The sequence below is a fragment of the Helicoverpa zea genome, chromosome 21 (assembly GCF_022581195.2).
Source record: "Helicoverpa zea isolate HzStark_Cry1AcR chromosome 21, ilHelZeax1.1, whole genome shotgun sequence".
Taxonomy (NCBI): Eukaryota; Metazoa; Arthropoda; class Insecta; order Lepidoptera; family Noctuidae; genus Helicoverpa; species Helicoverpa zea.
Genome location: NC_061472.1, coordinates 4,793,568 through 4,819,013, shown reverse-complemented (window position 1 = coordinate 4,819,013; position 25,446 = coordinate 4,793,568). Strand labels below are relative to the sequence as shown.

Genomic DNA, 25,446 nt, shown 5'->3' with positions numbered 1-25,446 from the left:
GTAGGTCGCGTTAGGGTGGCCAACTCAAAGTTTTTCCATTTACCTATTGTTTTTTTAATTAACTTCCTTTGTATCATTTATGCCTCATTTATTTTCACTAAGCCAGTTTTGAACTTACTCAACAAACTCTGGTACTCAGCTGAATCCGGTTAGACTGGAAGCCGACCCCAACATAGTTAGGGAAAGGCGGCATGAAGCTAGTTGTGAACATCAAACAGGGAGTCGCTTCTTGTTTGCAGGCATCTGATTTATTTAGGGAAATCTATGCATGCCAGCTTTATCATACATATACTTAAACAAGCCATTTTCCCGCGGTTTCACCCGCGTCCCGTGGTAACTACTGCCCGTACCGGGATAAAATATAGCCTGTGTTACTCGTGGATAATGTAGCTTTCGAATGGTGAAAGAATTTTTAAAACGGTCCAGTAGTTTTTGAGCCTATTCGTTACAACCAAACAAACAAACAAACAAAGTTTTCTTCTTTATAATATTAGTATGGATAAATTATGGATATTGAAGTTCATCCTTCGTTGATTGTGGGCAACTGTTTTTTCTTTTAAACACACGGTATATTTTATTTACGTTGCAAATACATGTAGATAAGTGTATTTATGTATATCAGACAATGCCGTTGTTGTTGACAGGTCACAAACGCCCACATTATGCAAAAGTATACAGCTACTTGGTAGATATCAGTTTAAAGTGTCTGCCTACTCGTGTTTTCTTCCCACACTGTATTCGATACGAGCTGCAAACATTGAACGTGTGATGTACACCAACCCACAGACACACAATTTTATTTAGAACCAGTTTTCCGGCGGTTTCACCTGCACCCGTGGGAGCTACTGCCCGTTCCCTGATAAAATATAATCTATGTTTCTCAAGAAGAGCGTAGCTTTCTAACAGTGAAAGATTTTATATCAAATCGGTTCAGTAGTTTCGGACCACATCCGAATTGATTCATCGGACTGTCTAACTGTGATGACATAAATGTTGTGGTAAGTTGACTGACTCCCAAAAAAATAGGTATACATGGGGAAATAAATAAAAATCAAGTTATTTTTAATTCGTTTAGAAGTGCTTGTGAAAAGCTCGTACCTATGCGGCAGTCATTAGTGTAGATGATGAAATTATTTCTGCAACGATGATAGGATAATAACGACGTATGACTGATGTGATGTTGCATCATATTGCGAAACATAATGACTAAGCCTTTTTTATATAACTACTTCATCGGTGTGCGTCTTTAGCTCACCCTAATTCTGGGTATCACCCTATTCTTGGATAAAGGTTGTCTATCACTGAAATATTTTTTCAAATCGGACCAATACTTTGTAAAATTAGTGCAACAAACAATTTAATAACGAGTCATCATCATCCTCCGAGCCTTTTCCCAATCATGTTGGGGTCGGCTTCCAGTCTAACCGGATTCAGCTGAGTACCAGTGCTTTACAAGAAGCGACTGCCTATCTGACCTCCTCAACCCAGTTACCCGGGCAATCCGATACCCCTTGGTTAGACTGGTGTCAGACTTACTGGCTTTTGACTACCTGTAACGACTGCCAAGGATGTTTAATGACAGCCGGGACCTACAGTTTAACGTGCCATCCGAATCATCCGAAACATACGAATACATACAAACTTAGAAAAGTTGCATTGGTACTTGCCTGACCTGGGATCGAACCCGCGCCCTCATACTTGAGAGGTTGGTCTTTTACCCACTACGCCACCACGACTTTTTGAATTTAATAACGAGTGTAAGGATCAAATTTACCGTCATCATTTTAAAGGTTTCAGTTTTGTCTTCTTTGAGTAAATATAGGTTCAGTTCTATTTTAAGTAAACAAACCAACTATTCCGCTTTATAATAGTATAGCGTACATATGCACAGGTCACACCACACCTGGCACATCAATTTCCAACTATATCCGCGTAGAATACCAAACAGTATTATGACCAGACGCCACACGCAATAACCATACTTACTAAGTATCTTTGTACATTCAGTACAAAGGCATCATGTTCTCAAACGTGCGTTGACCAAAGTGTCTCTTCTGAACTGCATGTTGCAACATGTGACCACTGAGCTAGAAGGGCCCTTCGTGGTACAAAATAGATTAACTACGGGATTTTCTTGCCTTTGACAACTTATTATTGACTTCAAAGATAAATTGAGATTGAGAGGGACATATATTACATGATACAAAACAAGGTAACCCTCTTTGGCAGTAACTTGTACGACATCATTATCAAGGCAGCTTTTACCCTGCAGGATACCAAATACTGACTATGACGACGCACACAATAACAATAGTAGGTAGTACATTGTACACCATGTTCTCAAACGTGCGTTGACCAAAGTATCTCTTCTTAGTTGCATGGTGCAACATGTGCTGGCCAGGCATTGTTCCATGGCACCAGCTTACAAGACCTATGAGCTATAAAAAGGGTCCTACGTAGTTCAAAATAGAATAGTCTACACGTTCTTACGAAGCTACTCTTGCTAAAGATAAGGAAAATAGCTTTTTTGACAGTGATATTAAGGTATTATACCTTAGTTATTCATAATATCCTGGTGATTTCCCACCATAAAGTAGGTATCATAATATATCCTCTTTCAATAGACTTTGTTCCGTGTTTGTTTGCTTTACACATGTACATAGGTACAAACACATAATGATGCAACATATTGTGTCGTAGTCTGTTATTGTACGAAAATACTTTAATTAAATGAATAATTAGGTATCTAAATATAATTAAATTACTGTATTCAATGACTACATAATCTGTTAAGTCTTAAATAGCTGTATCATCATATATAGTAATTTGTGACTGTGAAAATTGTTACAATAAACCTCAGATAAACACAATAAAATTAATCCATACATTTACATAAACATTTAATTCGCTGTCTTTACATACTTTCCATCATATAATTTTAAATACCTACCTAATTCATTTAATTGAGCAAAATGTAAAGGAGGTCTAACTAACCTGGTCTATCGTATACTTACACAATATTTAGTATATCATTTCGAAGTAAAAAGTACCAAAGATTACCCTTTAAAGCGTTCTAACTTACCTATTAATACGCGAGGACCTTGTTCGTACACTTAGTTGCAGAATATTTTGAACAAAACATTTATCAAAGTTATTTAATTCTTAAATATATATATTTTTTTTGCATTCATTCTTAATGCAGAATATTTGTTTTTTTTATCGTCCCGCTGCTGGGCACAGGCCTTCTCTCACACGGAGAAGGATTAAGCATTAATTATCACGCTTGCTCAATGCGGGTTGGTGATTATTATCCATAGATTCAAATTTCGAAAAAAAAAACCTATATTAAAATTATTTTGTTTCTCCAACCAACCTCTAGAGCGTTTCAACTTATAAATAATGTATCAAAATCAGTCCGCATTGAAACGTGGGAGCGAGGTCTACCTAACCTGGTTCGTACATTTAGTTGCAGAATATTTGCGTCGCACGGCACGTTGCGAGCACAGCATGGGAAACAACGTGACTCGGTGTATATTTCACGACCGCTGAATTATACGGCACATGATAATATTTGACACGATTTTCCATTGACTGTGTAAGCTTTGTTTACTATTTTTGTTTTTGTTGGTGTTGTTTTGGGTAATGGTAATGTTTTGTATACATTTAGTGCTGAAGTACTTTTGATATTTCCGATGAATCTATGCTCTCTAATACTGTATATAGTATGCAGAGTAATCTAATACTTATGATTAAGAAATATGCCTCAATGAGTAATTATTGTGATTATCATCATAATATATAAAGTAGCATCAGAATGAAATAGGTACATCAAACTACTGTTTTTAATACCTGTAAAAATTACAACGTGGTTATACTTATCGATTGTATTTCATCAAAAATTAGCTCAATAAAACCTTTGGCTTTTATATTGGACAAACCATAGTAGGTATTGGAAAATTAGGAACTCGTTTTGCACGCAGCTAGTGGCAAAAAGTAGGTCGCCGTTATCAAAAACCAACACTACAAAAAACGATATTAATCAAATAGAAACAAAACCGCTTAACACTCCAAACAATTGGAAAATAGAAAATAAAAATAATACCAAAACAAAATGAAAACATGGCGATTACAGTCACACGCTCGGTCCACGCCAGTTTAACGCACGTGCTAAATAAATGTGTGAGAAACCGATAGCTCGGCCTGTCACGTTACGCATGAAGGTGCTGCTTTATCATAGGCCTAATAATCTACAGTCTACAGTAAACTAGTCAACTGTGGGACTACGGGCTACGGACTACGGGCTACGGGCTACGAATTCGGGCTATAGGCCGAGAAGAAGACTACTGAGCTACGTGGTATCGGGCTACGATCTGCAGGTGACAGTTTTGAGTTACGAAATCGACCTACTGATTTTTTTGAGCTATGAGATCCGGGATATGAGCAACGGTCTACAGGAATCGTTTTTGGGCTACGGAAGTCGACTAAGCGCTACGATAAATGGTCACAAGCTACGGTTTTATACATACCTACTACGAGTGTTAACACTATACTTCAGAATATTTCTACTATACACGTTTTTTACAACCTTGTAAGTTAACACAATGGCTAAGATGCATTTCAGTATTTAAAATTTAATGATGCCATTGTAATTGCAAACAAACATGTTGTTTTATCATTTTGAAAAAAAAAAAAGTTTTTTTATCTTGTTTGTATATGAAGGCCTTGTTGTTTTTGTCCCAAGAATGTTTATACTTCATACATATATACATAGTATATTGTACTGACTTCATTATAAATGCCTATCAATTTATAAAAATAATCCGACCCGGAATTTTAAAAGCCCAGCAATTCACTCCACCACAGTATAATATTACTAGCCATTTTCCCGCGGTTTCACCCGCGTCCCGTGGGAGGTACTGCCCGCACCGGGATAAAATATAGCCTATGTTACTCGCAGATAATATAGCTTTCTAATAATGAAAGAATATTTAAAATCGGTCCAGTAGTTTTTGAGTTTATCCATTACAAAGAAACAAACAAAGTTTTCCTCTTTATAATATTAGTATAGATTATTTATTTTGTGATTCAACCTACTATTTACTTCAGACCAAGTACTTACGTGAGTACGAACAAAATGACTGATAAGGAATGACTACAAACGATACATAAAGTACATAGTTTCTTATCTACTACTTACTACGGCGTACGTTACAACTGCACATACTATTGTTTCCAACTGAGACGTCAACTGAATTGCAATTGATACGCTAGTCTTGTTAGTTTTTATCTTGTATTTATGTTTTCTAGATTTTTCGATGTGTGGAGCAGTACAGTAAACAGTAAATACCATTGTTTTGTAAATTAATTGATAGCTCATTTGTCGACGAAGGCTTTTAGCTTCTTTTTATCAGTGTACCCGGAGCAGTTCCCACAGGATAGGGGTAAAATCACTGTCAAAAGAAATCCTTCTGTTTCATGGTTTTCTTTACAAAAACTAATTGATAACTCTATTCGATTACAAAGTACTAATTAATTTAGTAATCACAACAATTTAAGCACATCACAAAACAATGATAGCCATATGCGTGCATCGTAACACTTAATCTTATAATGACGTACCGTTATGGCAATGACAGGTCGGCATACAGCCAAGAATGTCATGTTGACTACCGTTGAATGAAACGTGCGCTCACAGGTGGTATCAGGTGGCTCCGAAGATGGCGACACTCCATAACTAAGGAGATAAGTGGTGAAGTCTTTATTTTAAACCTGATCCTTAAGGTTACTGCTTTTTAGTTTGTAGCGCATATAAGAACAGCTTTCGACAGCGGTTTCAACAGCGTCCCGTGGTAACTACATCGTGCGCCCGGATAAATAACTTACTTATAGGCTTCCTCGATAAATGGGTTATCTAACACTTAAATAATTTTTGAAATCAGTCCAGTAGTTCCTGAGATAAGCAGGTTCAGGCAAAGTACAGACGTAGGCGCAGGATGGAACCGCAAGGAACATGTAACTTTATAAATATGGATGTAGAACTTAGACACTTGATTTAATTAACTTTTACTTACAATGATAGTTGCACAACCAAATCAACCAAATATCCTAGCCTGTCATACCTACATACAGCTCACACGTAACATAGCGATGTTTTTCTCAAGATTAGCACGAAGAAGACTTTCTAAACAGAAGGTCTTATGACCGAGACATGTCACGTGTATAAACATGTGCTCGCTTATCTCTTAATCCGTCGCTTGTAGACAGTATGTGCTAAGTATGTAGTGCACGACAAACGTATAACGTACGTGTATATTACGTATTATTGATTGATGTGTATAACTATACCTATTTGTACATCATTGCATCGCAAATAAATACGACATGCATAGCATCATTGCCATTATTCGACGAACTGTCGATTTATAATTTGTTTAAGGCATTAAGTATGGAAGGAAAGTAACATACTGCGCCGACTCATAATAAAATTGGGATAAGGACAGAAGGATGATGATGATAGCTCACTGGAAGCGATTGATTTCTAAATGGCCAACTTTTTGGTTGACGACGACGGAAAAAGTGACATTGAGAAATATTGAGATTAAATTACCACGCTACTCTTGCTTAGCTAGGATTTGAGTATTGCCTCCAATAATTACTTACTAGAATCGCTCTTTCGTCTACGTAATAATTTCAATAATAGTACACAACTCCTTGACCGATATATTTATTACAAGGGAAGTCTAGAGAAAGTGCTTTCTAGGAACCCTCCAAATCTTAGAAATACATAACACAATTACATAACTTTGTCAATGGCTTATGGGCTTTAAAGAAAGTTACATGCCAAACCACACCATGTAAAGGACTATGAAGAAAGACATGCTGCGCAGACCATAGCAAAATTAGGATTAGGGCAGGACAATAGTGATAAAGCCTTGTTAATAAAACCTATTTTCGTTTTAACGTAGATTCGTTCATAATACAGTGTTGCCAGTAAAGTTGTTTACTATTTTATGCACGTTGGTATCGACGTGGCTCGCTTCCAAAGAAATGTTGCTTTCACGTGTTCTAGAGTAAACATTTTACCTGCGTAAGAAAACATCAATTATGTGGATGGTATCTGTATTCATTGCAATCTATTTCTTTTGGAGTATGACATATTGATGCAAAAGTCATGCAGTATGCAGTAGGTACCATAATAAAAGACTAAAGGACTTGATTACTTAACTTATGGAAATCACGAGTCTGTAGAAGTAGCATATACTAGCTTCTGAATTCCATTCCAATTACTTAATATCATGTCAGAGGCCGTCACGTCAGATTTGAGAAAACTCTGACACTAGTACGTGGTTACACCTGCAGCTCAGTCGATAAGAAGAAGAAAACTAACTCCTAAATCTGAGCAAGGGAGGCCAGAAAAAAAACAAGTGATATTCATTCAGACGACATATCAAATTAAGTACCTATAATCTATATCTATACTTATAACAAATCTGTAGAGAGGTCAATTCTGTACATTGAATATATTTCCAAAAAAACTATCAGGGGGTGATTAGTGATCGATACTGATGCCAAAAATGCAATCAGTAAAATTTTTGTCCGTCTGTCTGTCTGTCTGTCTGTCTGTCTGTATGTTCGTTATGGCATAACGTTCGTTATAACAAAAACTACTTGACGGATTTCAACGAAACTTGGTACAATGATTCTTCATACTCCTGGGCAGGTTATAGGATACTTACACTACTTCATCACGCTACGATCAATAGGAGCAGAGCAGTGAAGGTAAATGTTGGGAAAACGGGAGAAGTTACTCCATTTTTTAAGCTTCCGTCGCGTGTGCTGCCCTAATGGTTACAGCTACACAGAAACCATGTATGACGGAAATGTTCTTCATAAAATTATGTAAAAAATATCCCATGACAGCATATGTCTATCTTTTATGGTTGACTCACAATAACACGTAAAACTCTCGGAAGCTTAGCAGTTCGGAGCTTTCTGATTATATTTGACTATTATTACGTTTATAACACTCTCACTCACACTTATTAAAATAATTAACACTATTATCTATTCATTAAAAAAAGAATTATATAAATCGGTAAAGAAACACCAACGTTGTACATGAAAAACGGTAATAAGCCATCGCGCGTGAATACTGAATCATGCTATAAGGATCATTTTTGTGCAAAGGTCGCCGCGCTCGACGCGCCTCGCGGCGCGGTGTTTGCGCGAGCTTCATACAATATTTGGCTGTTGGTGCGATTGATGCGAATAGACGTTCAGAGTGTTCAACCTTATTGGGTGACTTTTAGGTTTTAAACAATTTATTTTTAACTTTCTTTTGTTGTTATTTTATAAAATAGGTTAGTACCTATTAGTTATTTTGCCAGTGTTTAAATACAAAATATTTGTTAAAGTTTTTGTAGTAAGGCCATAATAGTTTACATTTTATTTCTTAAAGTAGTAGTAGGTACGCATCAGTACGCATAGATTTAGATAATTGGAGGGGCTGGTGTTTATTCTTCCTCTCTTTGCACAAAGTCCGACTCTAACGCGGACGAAGTCGCTGGCAGAAGCTAGTAAATAGTAAAACAATAAATAGTTTCCTCATCGGAAGTCGATGGCTAATCGCTTCACGTTGCACTACAAACGGTCTATTGTTCCAGTACAGTTAGACGTGCGTCTACGCTGCGTCAAATGAAACGTCGGCGTTGCGTCGGAGTCGTGACGAATTGCGACGTAGCTGCTACTAGTATGCAATCGGAATGTAGGAATCTGTAGGGCTGATGGTATTGTTTATATACACATTATTGATATATTTTACGATCAGACTTGACGAAGGAATGCTAGTTATCCTGAGTAGATGAGATCCAGCAGTCGCTCTGGGTCGAACAGTCGAAATCAGTTGCATCTGATTGGAACTGAACCCTGCAACAAAAATAATAAGTAATTTACTTTAAAAATATTTGAAAAAAAAAGAAAATGTTTTCCACACTCGAAATACTTTGGTATTTCGAGTGCTAGAACAATTGTGTTCTCTACTGCTGTTCAATGTCAAAATGTCAAAAAATATAGGTAACAAGGAAAATAGATTACTACGCGCTACTTTTAGTATGACTCAAGTTATTTCTCTATGTAAATCCTCAACTGAAGCTAGCAAATACTCCAGTTCTAATACCATCCATTCTCAATCGTACAATATCCTATGTTATTAATACCGATATCCGTAAACATCTGAGCACTGAGCACATGATTCAGAACGTTATTGTTCTGGTGACGGCCCTACACTGTCGCATGCAGTACAACGTGACATTTACCGTAGCGAGAGCCATTTGGAACCTGCCTCAACCGCGTGCTTTCGAACTACATGCAAAGTCTACACGAATTTTAATAACAATACAATATTATTGTGAATAAATTACACGTAGACAATGTGGGAATTAAATTACAAGCAATTTTTTTTGTATTGCATTGCGAGCAAAAATTTTCCACGGTTTGTTATTGAACCGTGTATATTTTTAGGCGAGATTGATACTATAGTGTTTTATTTTTGTGTTATTTAAATATGCATGATGTTTAAAACGATAGATATATTTTTATCCTTCTTATATTTCTATAAATGAGAAAGTATTTATTGATTTAGCGATGAAGCGCTTAATTGATTTTGCAATAAAAAATTGCATCAACATTAATTTTCATAATAATGTTTGGGTATGGACAAACTATTCCCTTTTTGAACATGTACGAAAAAAATGTATATCACATAAATGAAAGCAGCCCGGTATGCGGAATGGAAAATGATAAAATATGCGATTACCTGAAATCTATTTTTGATTAGGTACTTTACCAGTTATGAGTGCATTTTCATTATTAGTTGGGAATTAAGATTAAAATCGGCAAAATAATATTCATCGTTTATCATGATAATTTCAATTCATTACAAACAGTGATAGATAAGAAACCAAAATGACAAAAAATCAGTTCAGTTTTTTTATTGCTTTGACATGACGATGTATATACCGAGCTAAGTATTCAGGTTCTATTGCAAGAACTGGTGTACTGCAATCATGAAAAACAGAGCTATTTCTAATCTAGACTCCAAAGAATAAATATAATTTCTAAAATCAGTCTATCTGATGCTTTCATTTTAAAACTACCAATTTAAGCAAAATGTCTACTGGACGCAAAGAAAGAACATAGACCCACTTATTCAGGTGAGGGAAGATGTTATTACGAGACGTGGAATCTCAAGGAACAACGAATTTATTCTAAAACCACAAAGAAGCGAATCGTAAACTATAATACGAGTTAACAACTCGTAACAAAAAAACAATAGGTACCTACATTCCACTGCGGAAGAGTCTATTTATATACTTACAATACATACAAATACCTGTTATATACGTTTATTATTAACGTACACTAGTTCGCACGAAAACCGAGCGTCTTGCACGTGGCTTCGCATGCACGAATACTGGTGACGTCATTGATATCATTATCATTTACGTTCTAAATCTGGATTACGTTTTCTCATGGCTTTTTGGCATAACAAATAATACTATAGTACCTACATATGTATATATAGTGTACACAGAGATGACAATGTCATTTGAACATCTTTGAAAGTGACTACTCGTAAATCAGATTCCAGAAAGTCCCACAGCCAGCCTTACCTTGGGGGTCGCTGGGTAACTGGGTTGAGGACGTCAGATAGGGCATCGCTCCTTGTAAAACACTGCCACTCAGCTGCATCCGGTTAGACTGGAAGTTGACCCCAACATAGCCAGAAAAAGGCTCGGGAAATGATGATACATAGAGGAAAATTATTGTAACCGAGAAATGAAAGAGGTTTACGAAGAATATATTTATATTCGGCTATTATCGATTGCAATTAAAAAGTTCGATATTTTTAGATCTGTTTATGTATATTGATCTTTTCAAAGTTTCCTGTAAGCAAAGGGTGTGTCCTACTCTTAACTCAATCGTGTGGGCGTTTATAAGGCGTGTGCATTCATAAATAAAAGGCTGGGCGTTTCAGTACCGTAATTGTTCTTAATAAAGAATACTTTGAAACGACTGTGGTAAAACAGGTTCGCTGTAACTTACGAATCCATTTTCCACTTTCCAGTTTTACTCGATAAATCGTTTATAAAATATCCATTAACTCTCTGGAGAGCTTTCGATGGAAAATCCATTCCATTTCAGTCTAGAGAGCTTTCAAATCGAATTACTGTCGGAAACGGGACCAAACTCAGTTATCGTGAAATGCTGATAGGAACGAACATGATGGCACGTGTCGTATATGTATATGAGAGCACACACACATAGACAATGATGTGTCATAGTATGTGTGTGGTGTATGTTCGCCGAACCATCGTTTTTTCTTAGAACTTTTAGCGTAAATAGTCGTCACATGTTGAATGCAGGTGACTGTATATTTGTCTTGGTTACACCTGTTATAATTTATTTTGGCATAAGTATGACATAATAAAGCACGTGTAGAAAAATAAGTGAAGTAGGTGGGCGGAAAAACGTTTAATTTTCCTGTCTAACTTTCAGTGTAAGATTTCCGTAGCGTTAAAGCATTTCCTAGATCGCTTTTCCAAAACTTTTCCAATTCTCTTTCTAAGAACATAGTTTTAAATTGATATAGCCATTTTAGAGGCCAATTCTTACTAACTTTCATCGTATGAGTATAATTGCAGTAGAAAAACGTAGCAAAATATTGAGTTTTGCTTTAACCTGCAGTTGAATTACACTGAATCTGAATACTTGATAAGAAAATTGAGGTCAGGGATGTAAGTGTATTGCAGTAAGATTATTATCAGAACCTACGTAGTTTTTACTTCAGTGATTTTAAAGAAAAGCGTAGTAGAAAAGTTAAATTGCATAGGTATGTAGCTCAGTTACATACATATTATACGGACTGGTTGTAATAATCCATCCGAAATTCGAATCCCAGCATACTTTGGAGACTCAATCTCCTCTCTTTTGTATCCCTGTGTCCTTTTGGAAAGCTTTCCGAAATATATTTTTTACTTTTATAATTTACGAAAATATTTACTCAAACTGACTCAAGTCAAATACTGTAAAACTGTGAACTATTTTTATGGCCTGAAAAAACTACGTAACTAACAAATGTTTGCTCGTCAAATGTCGCATGCCTATGCGTGTGCTCTTATATAACATGTGATGCATTCTCTGATAATAAATAATGTTCGTACCTCTGTCTATGCTACTGAACGGTACATTGCATCACGCTGGACAGTGTTCACACAACGTGTCAGGTGGTCTCACGTTGTAAAATTAAGCAAATTCTTTAAACATGTGCATAGTACATCTGTATGATGAATTCAAACTAAGCGTGTTGACATCTTTGAGTATACACGGGTACATAATGCAACCCACACACACAGACATACATAAATCACAATGACAAGAGATTTAAAATGCTGCACAAATTATTCCTGATTCCCCTCAAGATTAATGCGTGTGATGGTGATACGTATGTGTGCGTGCGCGATTCGGCAGATGTATACAGTGGTACGTATGTTTTGTTTGCGATATGTAAGTGTTAGTCAACGTGCGTGGTGACTCACGGACCGGCCCACGTTGCGCCCGCGCTGCGCCGCGCGTGACGTCACAGACAACGTGCGTGAACAAAGAGCTACGAACTTACGTAGTTGTAGATGCGGCACTTTGCTCTATTCTATGCATGCCCCTGTTTTTTTGATACGGTATAATTCCACGAATTAATATGAAATTATTTGGGAAAAAGAGGCTATAAAAAACAAGGGATAATGTTTTAAATTTTTTCTTCAAAAATCAGCCAATTTCAGCTACTGAAATAACCTCACTAAAACTACAAAAACAGTTTATCAATTCTAATTAATTAGTCATCTATCATTCTGTCCACGTGGCCACCCGTCTACATTTTTCCTAACACCTCACTATCTTGACGTACACCTAACATAACATGTCTAATCGCTTCGTACTTCCACGTGCGGTAGACAGTGGTCCCTGCTACATCGAACACGTGTTTTTTCATGCGAGGTGAGCGCTCCCTAGCAAAACGTCTGGCTTTGAGTGTTGCCATTACGAGGGGTAAATGTTGCTGGGAAAGTGGGAGATTTGTAGGGGAAATGGGTAGTGTGGGGAGATTTGTATTGAGTAGTTATAATTTGGGAAATTATGTGTGAAGAGTATTATCAATGATGGATAAATTTTACACTTTCAAAGATGCTTGTGCAAAACAAAGGCAATTCATATTAGCAATAGTGTTGAATTAAGTACTCACTTCAATATTGGTATATGGCAACGAAAAGGAAAATTAAGATTGAATTTTTAGTACAAATAGGTTTAAATTGTAATTAAGAAAATATAATTAGACGCAAATATGTCATTGAAATATATTGTTGTTTTCCATCCATCAAAGTAATCCATACGGAAGTTATAAATTAAAATAAATAACCCATAACGTTACGGCCACTAAAATAACATCACGTATGAGAAGTAAAAATAACTAGGTACAAGTGCACCTACTAATCATAACATATCCTTGAGCATAATACTATGAATACATTGTTGTTTACTGTAACTATGGTAACTAAATTTTACAGCTATAGGTATAGGTACTAAAACTCGATTCGTCGTACCACAAAAACCTTTAAACGTCTGTTGAACACTGGTCTAAAAAAATAACAAATTATGACGTTGAAATAAGGACCGTTTTGCAGCCACATTGTTTTAGATAAGTGTTCAACAGATGTTTAAGTTTTGTAGTAAGGCCATATAAGTTGCATATAACTACGATGCAGACGAACTACGAACCTGATGTACTTATTTCAAGGAAATGGCTTTAAAATACCTACTAACAAAAATTATGCAATTTAGTAGCTACATATAACAAAATTAGATGCAAATCAATTAAGTGTAAAGAAATAAAAAGTATATTTATAAAATGATTGTATTAGGCAGACTCTGTGGCGAATTGTAATAATTTTTCTCTCGTTCTACTTATCAATTGATCCGATGCGGTAGAAACCTGAACGTATTAACTACCTCAACAATACGGCTGTTATTTATTACAAAATCGAAGGTTATTTTTAATTTTATTTTTATTACCATTAAAATATACTTAAACATGGTAAGTGCAACCAAGTTACATTTTTTGGCAACTTTTTGGCTGATTTGATCATATATAAAAATTAAAGGAAAACATCACTATCCAGATATCATAATTATTCCTCATTTTTTATTGTACTCTATCCTAGCTTAGTCATGATTAAGATATAGCAACTTGAAAGATACATTAATATTGGCTTAACTTTTTAATTACCGACTTTCCAATCAGGGTAACGCAAACCGTAGCACTACAACACAAGACTCCGTCTCGCTCTACGGGCCGACTCGACGCTACGGCCTACGACGCGACGATGTTCGATTTTCAAACACGCCAGCCTCGCGAGCCGACTCCGAGCGAGTCATTCCACGTTCGATATTGAAACGGTTCGTACGCGTCTTCGTTCTCAATAGTGACTGTTGTATAATATTGTCAATAATATTGACATCTCGTGTTAACCCAGTGTTTATAAGCTGTGTTGTTTAGCCACCATGTGTGAAAAAAGGACCAGGAAGATAAAGAAAGGTTGGTACTTATTGATTTTATTATATTTTTGTAATTTTCTGTGTGTAAGTGGGTACTCTAGTTTTCTGTGATGTGTGGTGGCTTGGGGTGGGATGAAAGGGAGTTGCCTCACACTTATGAAGGAAACAATTGAATTTGACGATGAGCATTTGTTTCATACTTTTGATAAAAAGGTTTCAACACTTGAAAATATGACTTTTAAGTCAGAATTCGACAAATATTCGTGTCTTCGGTTATTATATTGACCGCTACCCTACAATCTAGTTTTGTTAGACTTTCGATAAAATAATTGTCATTTCAATAATTATTGTGAAATAATTTTCAATTATTTAGTTCATCTAGATAACTACAAAAAGTCTATATTTACTGTTTTGCTTACAAGAGAAATGTGACTCACACGAGCCGGTAAGACCTGTGTTCTAGAACCTACTTACCAAGGCTAAGCTAAAAGCGAGATTGATCTTTAAAAATAACCTGATAAGGTCCTAAATAGCTTGATTCATTCACAGTTATTATTGTAAGAAATGCTAACAAAAAGGTTTAAAGTAAATTCATAACACCATGCTACGCCGCACTAACGTAGATTTGAGCAATTTAGCTGGCCAAAAGTCTTTTTTTTTTAAATAAAGGTTATCATCAAATTGTGGGTAAAATGGAAAGAGGAATACCCCAGCAATAAGAATTTACCACATCTACCTACCAAACATGCGATATGCGCTTGCACCAGGAGTTGGAACTTGACCTTAGTGCAAATTTTACGTTATACGTTTTTAGAGATCTCGGTAGACGGTATTAAAGAAAAAATATTTTTGTGCTATCTAATTGATATTAAGCAACTTTTATGATGGATTCGAGTTGTGCAGGTAACAGTTATTATATTTTAATATATTTTAAGTGTGATCACTTAATTTTTTATAGTATTATTTCAATTTTAAAAGAGGGTGTGTAAGCAAAATATTTTTTTAGTAATTTTCTTGTTTAAACACAATTTTGTTATATTATCGCGTTCGACCGCGTAACATTTTTTTTAGTTTTAGATATTTGACATATTAAACTAGCTTACGACATATTTTTTGGCTGCGGATAGCTGCGGATGTCCGACTTACAGGCTTTTTAAGATTTGAAGCTCATACAAAAATAAAATACTTTTTTCTTTAAAATGTCACAAAGTGCATTTTTTTTTTGTTTTGAGTACCTCTGGCGTAAAAATAGTGACCCTACGTTATATTTACAATAAAATACAATAGCAAGATCTGACTAATTTGGAAGAAAAACTAAATTACCTAGGAAACTAACTTTTGACCTATTAGGGTGACACACCTGATAATATAAGCAGTTTTAAACAAAGATTTGCATATTTTAAAATAGCTACGAAAGTAAGAAATTGAAACTGTAAAAAAAATCCTTAAAACTAATGAGAATTGGTTAAGCAGAACATTTGAACGCCCGACAATTGTTGGAAATCGACCGGGGCGGCCATCTAAATCACTTAAAGATTGTAGTGAGAGGACTAAACGAAGGAAAACTAAAGAAATACGAAACTGAAGAAATGTGACCAACAAAAAAAAAACATTAAAACAAGATTATTTTGCCCTGAAACAATAAAATATGCTACTACCAGCTGAATCAAACACAGAGTCTGATATATCAGAGGCAGAAAGTGAGGAATAAAAAAATATTAATTTTTTTTTTACTACATTACATATTATTTTGAAATAGATATAATAAAAAATATCATAACTACTTTTAAAATGAAAATATATGATACTCTACATTAAAAAAAAAATATTTACGGTTTTTTTCAATAAAACATGCTTATTATCAAAATACAATGCTTAAATAAAATAAATAATAAAATAATGATAAAATAAAGATAGAAAAAACGAAATACATTGTAAAATATTTTTGGCCGCCTAAATTGGTCAAATCTACGTATGTGCGCCGTACGCGTAGGCTTTCACAACGTTGGCACTGACCTACCGCAAGGGAGGGTTTCATAATTCATAACACGATAGCTGTACTTAATGCGTGTTTATAATAACAATGCCTAGTAAGATGTCATCATTTTATTTATAAATTTAAACATAGGTATCTATAGTATACATGTATGAATATGCATAAATTACAATTACATATTTAATTTGTTAATTTACGTAAAACTTAAATGTGTTATGTGTTTTACATAATTTTCCTTCCGTATGTAAAGCTACCTTTTTAGTAAGAGTAAAAAGTTCTCATTTTCAATAGTAACTAACTATTTCCAATATCTGAAAACCAGTGAAATTCACGTTCAGCGGTGTACAAAATTCTTTATGTACTCTTCTGAAAGTACGATAGAAATACGATGGCAACCATTACTTTACGTTACTGTTCAACACAAATTGATAAACTTATCAGTCAAGTAACGTATGACCTTAGGAACGTAAATGTACTTTTCTGTCTACAAAGAATACTGATAAGACATTTTCTTAGTAAAAACAAGGTTACAATTCCAAAGAAAAAATGCTCAAATGTCATGTGACAATGTTTGTCTCATAATATAAAAATAAACGGACAAAGAGTTAGCAATATCATCAGTATTAAATTACCCGGTCAAGTTTCAACTATTAGTCCGTAGCGAGAAAAATGCACGGAATGCACTCACTATTCATATCTACTATAATGATTACCAAGAATTATAAATAATGTACAGACAGAGATAACAAGGAGACCGGTTGTCAAGTTAAACCTGTTTTGTATTTGTTTAGCTACTGGCTGGTTGCTGAGACCACCTAATACTGGCCGTTTATTTTGTTTTCTTTTTTGATCTGCCACTAATGATGGCGATTGTTTTGAAAATAGAAGCATTTAAAATAACATCTGAATGGCCAGTTTTACACGGTGTAATCTTGCAAATCTTTGCAACCTAGACATGTCTATTCATGTTTTAATAAACATACATGTCATTAACATGAATTAGCTACATCAATATAATTTGATTTACAAATTACTTAGCACATTGCATTTCTATGTAGACGTTTATGGACACCTGTCTAATTGTTTTGACGCGACATCATAAAAAGGACAAAATAAAATAACTTTTTGGGATTATAGAATGCATACAAAATAAGATATCTACTAACATACAAATATCATAAAACAAAAGATTCATTAACAGCAAACGTAAGATAATTTAGTTTCGCAAACTAAATAAACAAATGACTTAATCATGACAACCCTGTCCTAGCTCGATTGTAGTACCTAACTACTATCATACTGAATAGTTCTACCTTCTACAATATCTGCCAAGGCCGTACTTTGACCGCTATGCGAAGGTCTATGTACAAAGAGAATGGTCTCTGAGATGGTAGCAATAAGGTTTGAATACCATGAAGGTACGTTCAAAACAAAGGAGCGTCATCTGCGTCATTCTATTTTTAAATTATGTAACGGTTGATTGCACATTTGACAATTAGAATTGAATGCTATCAAACATAGGACTTACGTAGTTGTACGGGTAGTTAGACGCTTTGGCAATTAATGAATTTTAATTGACTTTTATCAACTGAAAGTATCAAATAATAGATTGACGTTTTAAGTATATTTTACATACCTGAAAAGTGAGATGGGTTACTGAAATTCTACATACTCAGTTTACCTACATATTGAAGTAAATTGTCAGCATGTAAAATATTTGAAATAGTTCACTTTGCAACTGTAAAATTTTCGTTTGTTACCGAACTCATTCCGTAACAATCGCGTATATACCTAACTATAAGTACAAAGATACATAGTTAGTTTGTAACTGTTACAAAGTAGTTAATATCCCCCACAAATGATGACGTGTGCTTCACACTTATTATTTTACATGCACCACCGTCTCAATAGCTTTTACAATAGGTAATGTATAACTACGTTACTATAAAGCTGCAGAAATGATTATTCATGCACTGCATGGTTATTGAAATTTTTGTGTTCGAATGAAAAGATCAGCATTACTAATTCATAATAAGTTACCATGCTAGACGAAATTATTTGCGTCTGAGTATTATCTTTGACATGTCCTCAATATTTAAATCCTTAGAACCTTTGATAACTATTTCGACTCAGTTTTTCTTTAACATAACGTTAATCGCATGGTACATGCGTATAACGTAAATATTGCAAAAACGTAACTAAGGTTCAGAAAAATATCGTGACTGATTCGAGAGGTCGCTGGCCTTCTATTTTTAAATCATTGCATTGTTATAGAGGTAATGAGGATTTAAGAAAAAAAACTGTCCTCTTTGCACGTACTGGCCTATTTGGCCAGATTGCGTTTGTGAAGAAAAGAAAATCGTCACGTGTTTACTACGTACATTATTTCAGCGGATATAACGGTTTTGAAAGAAAGCGGTACTTTCTGAAAAGAGAGTAACCAATAATGCCTACTGTATAATAGATGAAGAAAACACAATTTAAAGCACCATGGTTATTTTATAATGTCCTACGAAAACATATGCAAGTTGAGTTTACACTGAAATACATTATTCAAATGACATGATAACAATTTCATGAAGTCCTGTAAGTAACGAATTAAAGTTATTTATTGAATTATTTACTATGTAGATGTTGTCAAGGAAATTATTTGGAATAAATTAGCCTTAGCAAACTAAAAGTTTCCTACTTCTAAGAATATCGAATGAATAATGGCATAAATTATGAAATTATAAGAAGGCCATATTGAAATTCGAAATTCAAAAGGAAAATCGAAGATTATTATATGATTTTTGGCCAGTTACATAGTGTAAAATCTTGGGCAGCAAAAAGTCCCGTTGCATTTTAACGCAAAGAGCAGAGACACCATTATAGTTCGGCCATTCAGAGAATGCGTTCCTGACACGTCGCGATTGAACTGACGACGTAACTTTGCAATGGCGTTGCAGTTACGATAAAAATATTTTTGCTGGTTGTTTACCGTTTTAACAATTGAGGAGCATTAAAACAACATTATTATATCAATAATCAATGAATGTTATTACGTCGTCAGTTCAATCGCGACGTGTCAGGAACGCATTCTCTGAATGGCCGAACTATAGTAACAATACTATGTGAAATATCAATAAACAGGATTGTTAGTTAAATGAAAACCAATTGTATGAATACCGTGTGAAGAATTTTGCATTTATTTATTCAATCTGCATGACATGTGTTAAAGTTCAATATGTCAGTGAGCTTAGTCACAACAAAATTAAAATTGAAACGGTAGACGTTCGGTATAGTTAATAATTAAAAGATCTTCTGACCAATATTAAGCGTAACAAAAGAAAAATTGAGCTAAAACAAGACAAGAAGACAAATATTAACTATTTCAAGCATACCAAGCATAGATTTGTTACCTAACTGCAAAATACATTTCTCAGCAGGATAACAGTATAAAATCACACTTTCCTCATTAATTTGAGGATATAACCGACATTCGCCGACAGTCACATGTTTTCTTACGTGCTCTTCATCACGCATGCCAACGTGGATTGCAAACTTCTAAACAAGCAATATTTACCTTTATATAAAAGCGTTATAAAGTTTAATTTCATTTATCTGCAATGATGCTGTTCTATGTATAACCGGCATCCAAACTCGGGTGAAAGTTCGTTGACCTGATGACGTCATTGGTTGTCACGTGGATTGCCATTGTTTAAGGACGACCGTTATGAGGAAAAAAGGATTTTATCCAAACTATGTCACACAAACTCAGAGAAACATAAAGCTTTGATGGAGCTAAGGTTATAAGTTGCAACTTGAATTTTGCTTTTAAGCCATTAATATCTCAATAATAATTCTTGGAATAACCTCGTCCTAGACTCAGCGATTTAGTGCAAACTTTAAGAACAACTCAAAACTGGATCAATAGCAATTAAATGGGAGGCACTTTAGTTGCATTTATTTGACTTTGACTAGACGAGATTCTTGACATTTACAAATGTGAATCTCGGATTGTACCAAAACATTTGTACGCAATAAATAGGTGTATTTCAGGCAAAAATTGTATTGGCAATAAATTACTTTTCATGTTATGTTTCATAACGTAAAAAGCAAATGATTAGATCTCAGCTTCTTAAAAAATAAGCTACTGAATTTTGCAAATGCAAGAGAAAGCCTATAAACAATTTCAAAAGACACTATTAGCTTATAGTAGTAGACATAATAGTAACCTGAATTATTCAACGAGTTTGTAGTCTAACCACCCTGATTTTCTTATTCATAGATTCGTAAGACTAACTTTTCATGCGAAAATGAAAAGTTCCTTAAAACTTCAAGGCTTTAGTTAAAATCCAGCACAGGGTACTCGGACTAGTTGCAAATTGTAATATTCTAACATTGAGTTAGAATATGATAAGTCTTACACAATAGGAATCTAAACAAAAGACTTAAGATGAAGCTAACTAGCTTATACAATAGAGATCTCACAATAACCACTCTTTTTCATATACGTATTGCACTGTATGCACTGTACATAAGGACTTTTCAGAGTTCCGTAATAAAGGTCTTGGGGGAATTACAAGGATTTCACTGCCCGTCGGTCATTTCACCAGACTGTATCTCATGAACCGTTAAAGTGAAGTTGAGATTTCCACAGTTTATGTTGCTGCTATAACAAAAAGTGTCGAAAACAAGAGTACCTACCTAAAATAAATATTTTAGGAGACTCCCATACAACAAAACATACATACTTTAGTACGGAATATTATGTGTTTTATAGAATCCTTAGTGCACGAGACTGACTCGCACTTCACTAGTATGACTTTGTTACTCAATAAGTTAACTGAAATCTCAGTCACAATTTATTGAACTAAACAATATTGAATGAGGTTAACCAAGTTCAAATTAATTAAATCCGGTCGGGATTTTGCAGATTCGAGGAAAAATTGGTCGCAAAATAAAGCTACAATTACGTCAATAGCTTATGGTGTTACGTACTTGTTTATTTAGGATACATAGTGCTTATTGTTAGGTATTTAAGTAAAAATTTTCACTAAGCTTTGCAAGCCTAATCCAATTTTCAAGAGACGGAAAAGTTTGACTTTTTGAAGCCTCGTTCGCGTGGTCGACAGACGCTCCCAAAAAATCTCTTATCTCTATAGCGACTTATTTATCGTTATGCATACGAAAATGTCAACATTTTATTATAGCAATAATAAAATAGACACGCCTCCAAAGGCATGAAAAAAATGCAAAAAAAAAACAGACTTCAATTTTTTTAAGTTGGCCCATTAACGTGACTATCTGCAGCCAGGAAGCTGTCACGTTGCAAGTCTGCAGTGCAAAGGCTGCAGTCTGCAATATTCATATTCTGCTCAGCGGGGCTCGACCACGCGGCCTGGTCACGTGGCCCAAACACGCGCATCGCTGTTTTTGTTGCCGGCTTTTTGAACGCACACCCGCCCGTAACGTGACTTACCGCGCTTCACTATTGTTCTGACAGATCGATTTTTTTGAATTCCGAATAAGTGCAAGCTGTGGTTTTCTTTTTTTTAATTAATTAAAGAGCTTTGTACCTATTTAGTTTTGAGGAAATTGGACAAAGGAGTTTTGCGTTTTGAGATTTGATTTTTAATGGTATATAATTGGGTTATGAGTTTATGACGTTTGTTTGCGAACTTTATCAGCTGATTAGATAGTAGTAATGTTTACTGGTCTACATTTACGGAATACTTTGGGAATGCCTCTTCTTATAATAAGCGCATTTTATATTTAAGTGTTCTTTTAATATCATTTTGATTTCACGCTTTTCGGTAAACCAATATATTTTACAAGATCCTATCTCAATTTTGCCTAAAATTAATCTCATCTAGTTGGGGCACAAGGATTTATGTATTAAAAGATTAACCGTCTTAAATTCCCTCGCAAACTTTGCGCAAACTTAGTCACGAAGTTCAAGTTACGCCTTACCTGAAGCCTAAAGCGAATGACCGACCCCATTTTATTTTTAATCCTACCTGCTAGCAACATTTTCCTCACCCTAAAATGTTATTGAACTTTTTGGATTTTTCCTCGAACATTTTATCGCCAACAGTAAATCAGTGACCCATGAAGAGACTTTAACTAAATAAGTTCCTTTCTACAAAAGTTTTAACAACAATACAAAAACCGATAATATCCTCTGACAATGTACGGATACGTTTCCCCCGACCGGGTCAAGGCACTACCATCCTGTTCGTACACGGTACATAATTACATCGCCTATGTGTGAGTGTTTGTGTATGTGTGGGTATCACCCGAACGGTCTGGCTGCCCACACGTCTACCTTGGCCTGACAATTCTTAACCACGGCTGTAAATAATAATTTTAAAATTGGAATGCATTTAATAAACAAATATTGAATTGTTTCCCTCGGTCTTCTAATTAGTAAAGCCTTATTGTCTTTTATTCCATTTTTGAATTGATTAATTGATTGAATATTGTACGTTTGATCTTTTGACATTGGAAGTTCATAATAATGCATTGTTCCATTGTTTTGCGGAGCGTTGGGGATGACGTGTGCATTAAAGTTAATTAGAGGATGAATTAATTATTTACCAATATTAAATTAAATGCATACGTGCCTCATATTTTTTCTGATTTAATTAGTTGTAAGTTAATCTTCTTCAATCATATAACTAACGATCTTTCTCCATCTTTGCAGGTTCTCACCTTACCCGCCTCCGCGAAGCCAGGCGCATCCAAAGGCTGCAGAGGCTGTCATCACCATCAACCAGTGATGACAACACCACCGTATCCGTCTCCCCGTGCCCACCCGCCGTCGACAAAAACGCTCAGAACAGAGTCATACTCGAACTAGCGTGGAAGACGGTCGCACTTATGCACAAGAACAGACTCATCCAACAAAAGATCATCGCATTAAAAAAGGAGACCTCAGAATTCGTCGCCGCTATCATGAACAACCCAGAAAATAGGAAACGTTATGTAGAACACATTCGTATGTATGGGCCAGCTTCACAAACCCAAATACAAAATGGCGACCATCAACTGCAGTTGGAACCAAAGGTGTAAGCTTCGATGGTGAATGAATGAGTGAATGATGCGTTATTTTGTTCAGTATGAATGTATGTGTGTTACTTAAAGCCTGTTGTTTATTTATCAAGCTTTGTATTTACTTGGATCTTGTATACACGTAGTTGCGACGTCATTTCTGACGTTGACGTTAAATTGTGATCAAATTATGTAAGAATCATTGTTGAAATCCTAGATTTCGTAGTCGTTCTAGTATAACAAAATTATATGTTCCAATCTATTATTGTAAGCGTTGTAAATATTTTAGATTGCAAACAGTTTCTCACGTGTAGTATTTGTTTGCACTTTACCTTCCAGCAATAATAAAATAATGCAGTGTCTTAAGTAAACATGTTGTGGTTACAATAACTTCTTATTGTTATAAAAGTAAGCTATTATGAGGTTGTACGTAAGAGGCTGTTAATGTTTTAAGGTAGATATCTTCGTACTATCGTGATCGGCCAAACATCGGCCCGATGAGGTTTTTAATGAAAAATATCGAAGCGTTTATTTACGCGGGAACTGTGAGATAGGGTAAAATTATATTGATAAGGGTAAGTTTGATAATTTGTTGTAACTCTCGTTACTAAAAAAAAACCAGTAATAGTTTGATGGATAAAGACGAAATTGTTGTTTTTTAATTAGGCACAAAATTCTTTTTTTTTACTATGGTATTAAATGTTTTCAGTAGATAGAAAAATTCAAATGAAAACGTTCAAAAATTGTGATTAGTCAGATTAATTTATATGTAAATTAAAAATTGTCGTAGTACCAAGAACTCGAAGGAAAGGTTTTCAAAAAAATACTCTTAGCACGTAATTTAAGTTAGTTATTTTAGATTTAAATAATTTCTACAAAAAACATCTTTGTATTTTTTAAACGCTGTTTATTAGACCAAGTGATAATTTATCATTTTTATGGAAAGCTCATTCATTAGAAATATGTTCTCATCTAAATGCCCTTTATATTTATGACAGCTCATTATTTTTAGATATAAAAATTTTGTAATTACGTTCTAGTAATCCCAAACCACCGAAATTGTGGATGTCCTATGTGTGAAATTATCATGATACGGAAGAACATTGTAATATCAAAATCATTAACTTGAGCTTTTCAAACGGTATAAATAACAAAGACCGAATTACCGATTTTCCTTTTAGTAAATTAAGGCCTTACGTGCCGAAACTTATCGTTAATTGTAGTGTCGAATTATTTCGCGAATTTAACATTGTTTTCGAGTAAAATCTAACCTTTCAATGTGCACCGCTACTCGGGGTCATTATCCCGTTAGAAATGTACAAACTCACGCTACTGCCATCTAGCGGATAGAAACAGAATAAGTTCCTCATACACTTGGTCCAATAACAGACAGTTTAACCTAGATTGCATTTAATAGAAATTAGTATATATAAAGAATGCACAGATCTACCAATCACTGTGTTCATTTTAATTGTACGTATTTATACTGATTTCAGTATATTTATCACAAAAATACATTACTATAAGTATTACACGCGATATGTTTTTTATCTTTGTATAATTTGTTGATGCGTTATAGGTTTCGTAAGCGAAATAAGCAAGGATTCAAAATTACAGGGAGTGCGAAATTCTAAAATGTGAATCCTCTGAAAGATATAAGTATTAAACGACTAATGTTAAGTTGTTATTTATAATCTATTGCACAAGGCTCCCTATGTGTATGTTTAATGTACCTACGCTTAAAAATCTTGGCTTTTTTGTGGTTTACTTAGATCATAAGTCAATTTTGAAAAATACACTAGTCTCTCGAA

General features: G+C 34.8%; 1 protein-coding gene across 1 annotated transcript; it reads left to right on the top strand.

Moving 5' to 3' along the window:
- The first annotated feature begins 14,465 nt into the window (after positions 1 to 14,465).
- Positions 14,466 to 25,446, top strand: LOC124640883. Its single transcript, XM_047178838.1, has 2 exons — positions 14,466 to 14,644; positions 23,289 to 25,446. The coding sequence occupies exons 1-2, from the start codon at positions 14,611 to 14,613 to the stop codon at positions 23,654 to 23,656; spliced, it is 402 nt and encodes a 133-aa protein (XP_047034794.1). The 5' UTR covers positions 14,466 to 14,610; the 3' UTR covers positions 23,657 to 25,446.

Coding starts and splice junctions, on each gene's coding strand:
- LOC124640883 (XM_047178838.1), top strand. CDS start 14,611: ATGTGTGAAAAAAGGACCAGGAAGATAAAGAAAG. Junction 14,645..23,288: donor GACCAGGAAGATAAAGAAAG/GTTGGTACTTAT, acceptor CCATCTTTGCAG/GTTCTCACCTTACCCGCCTC.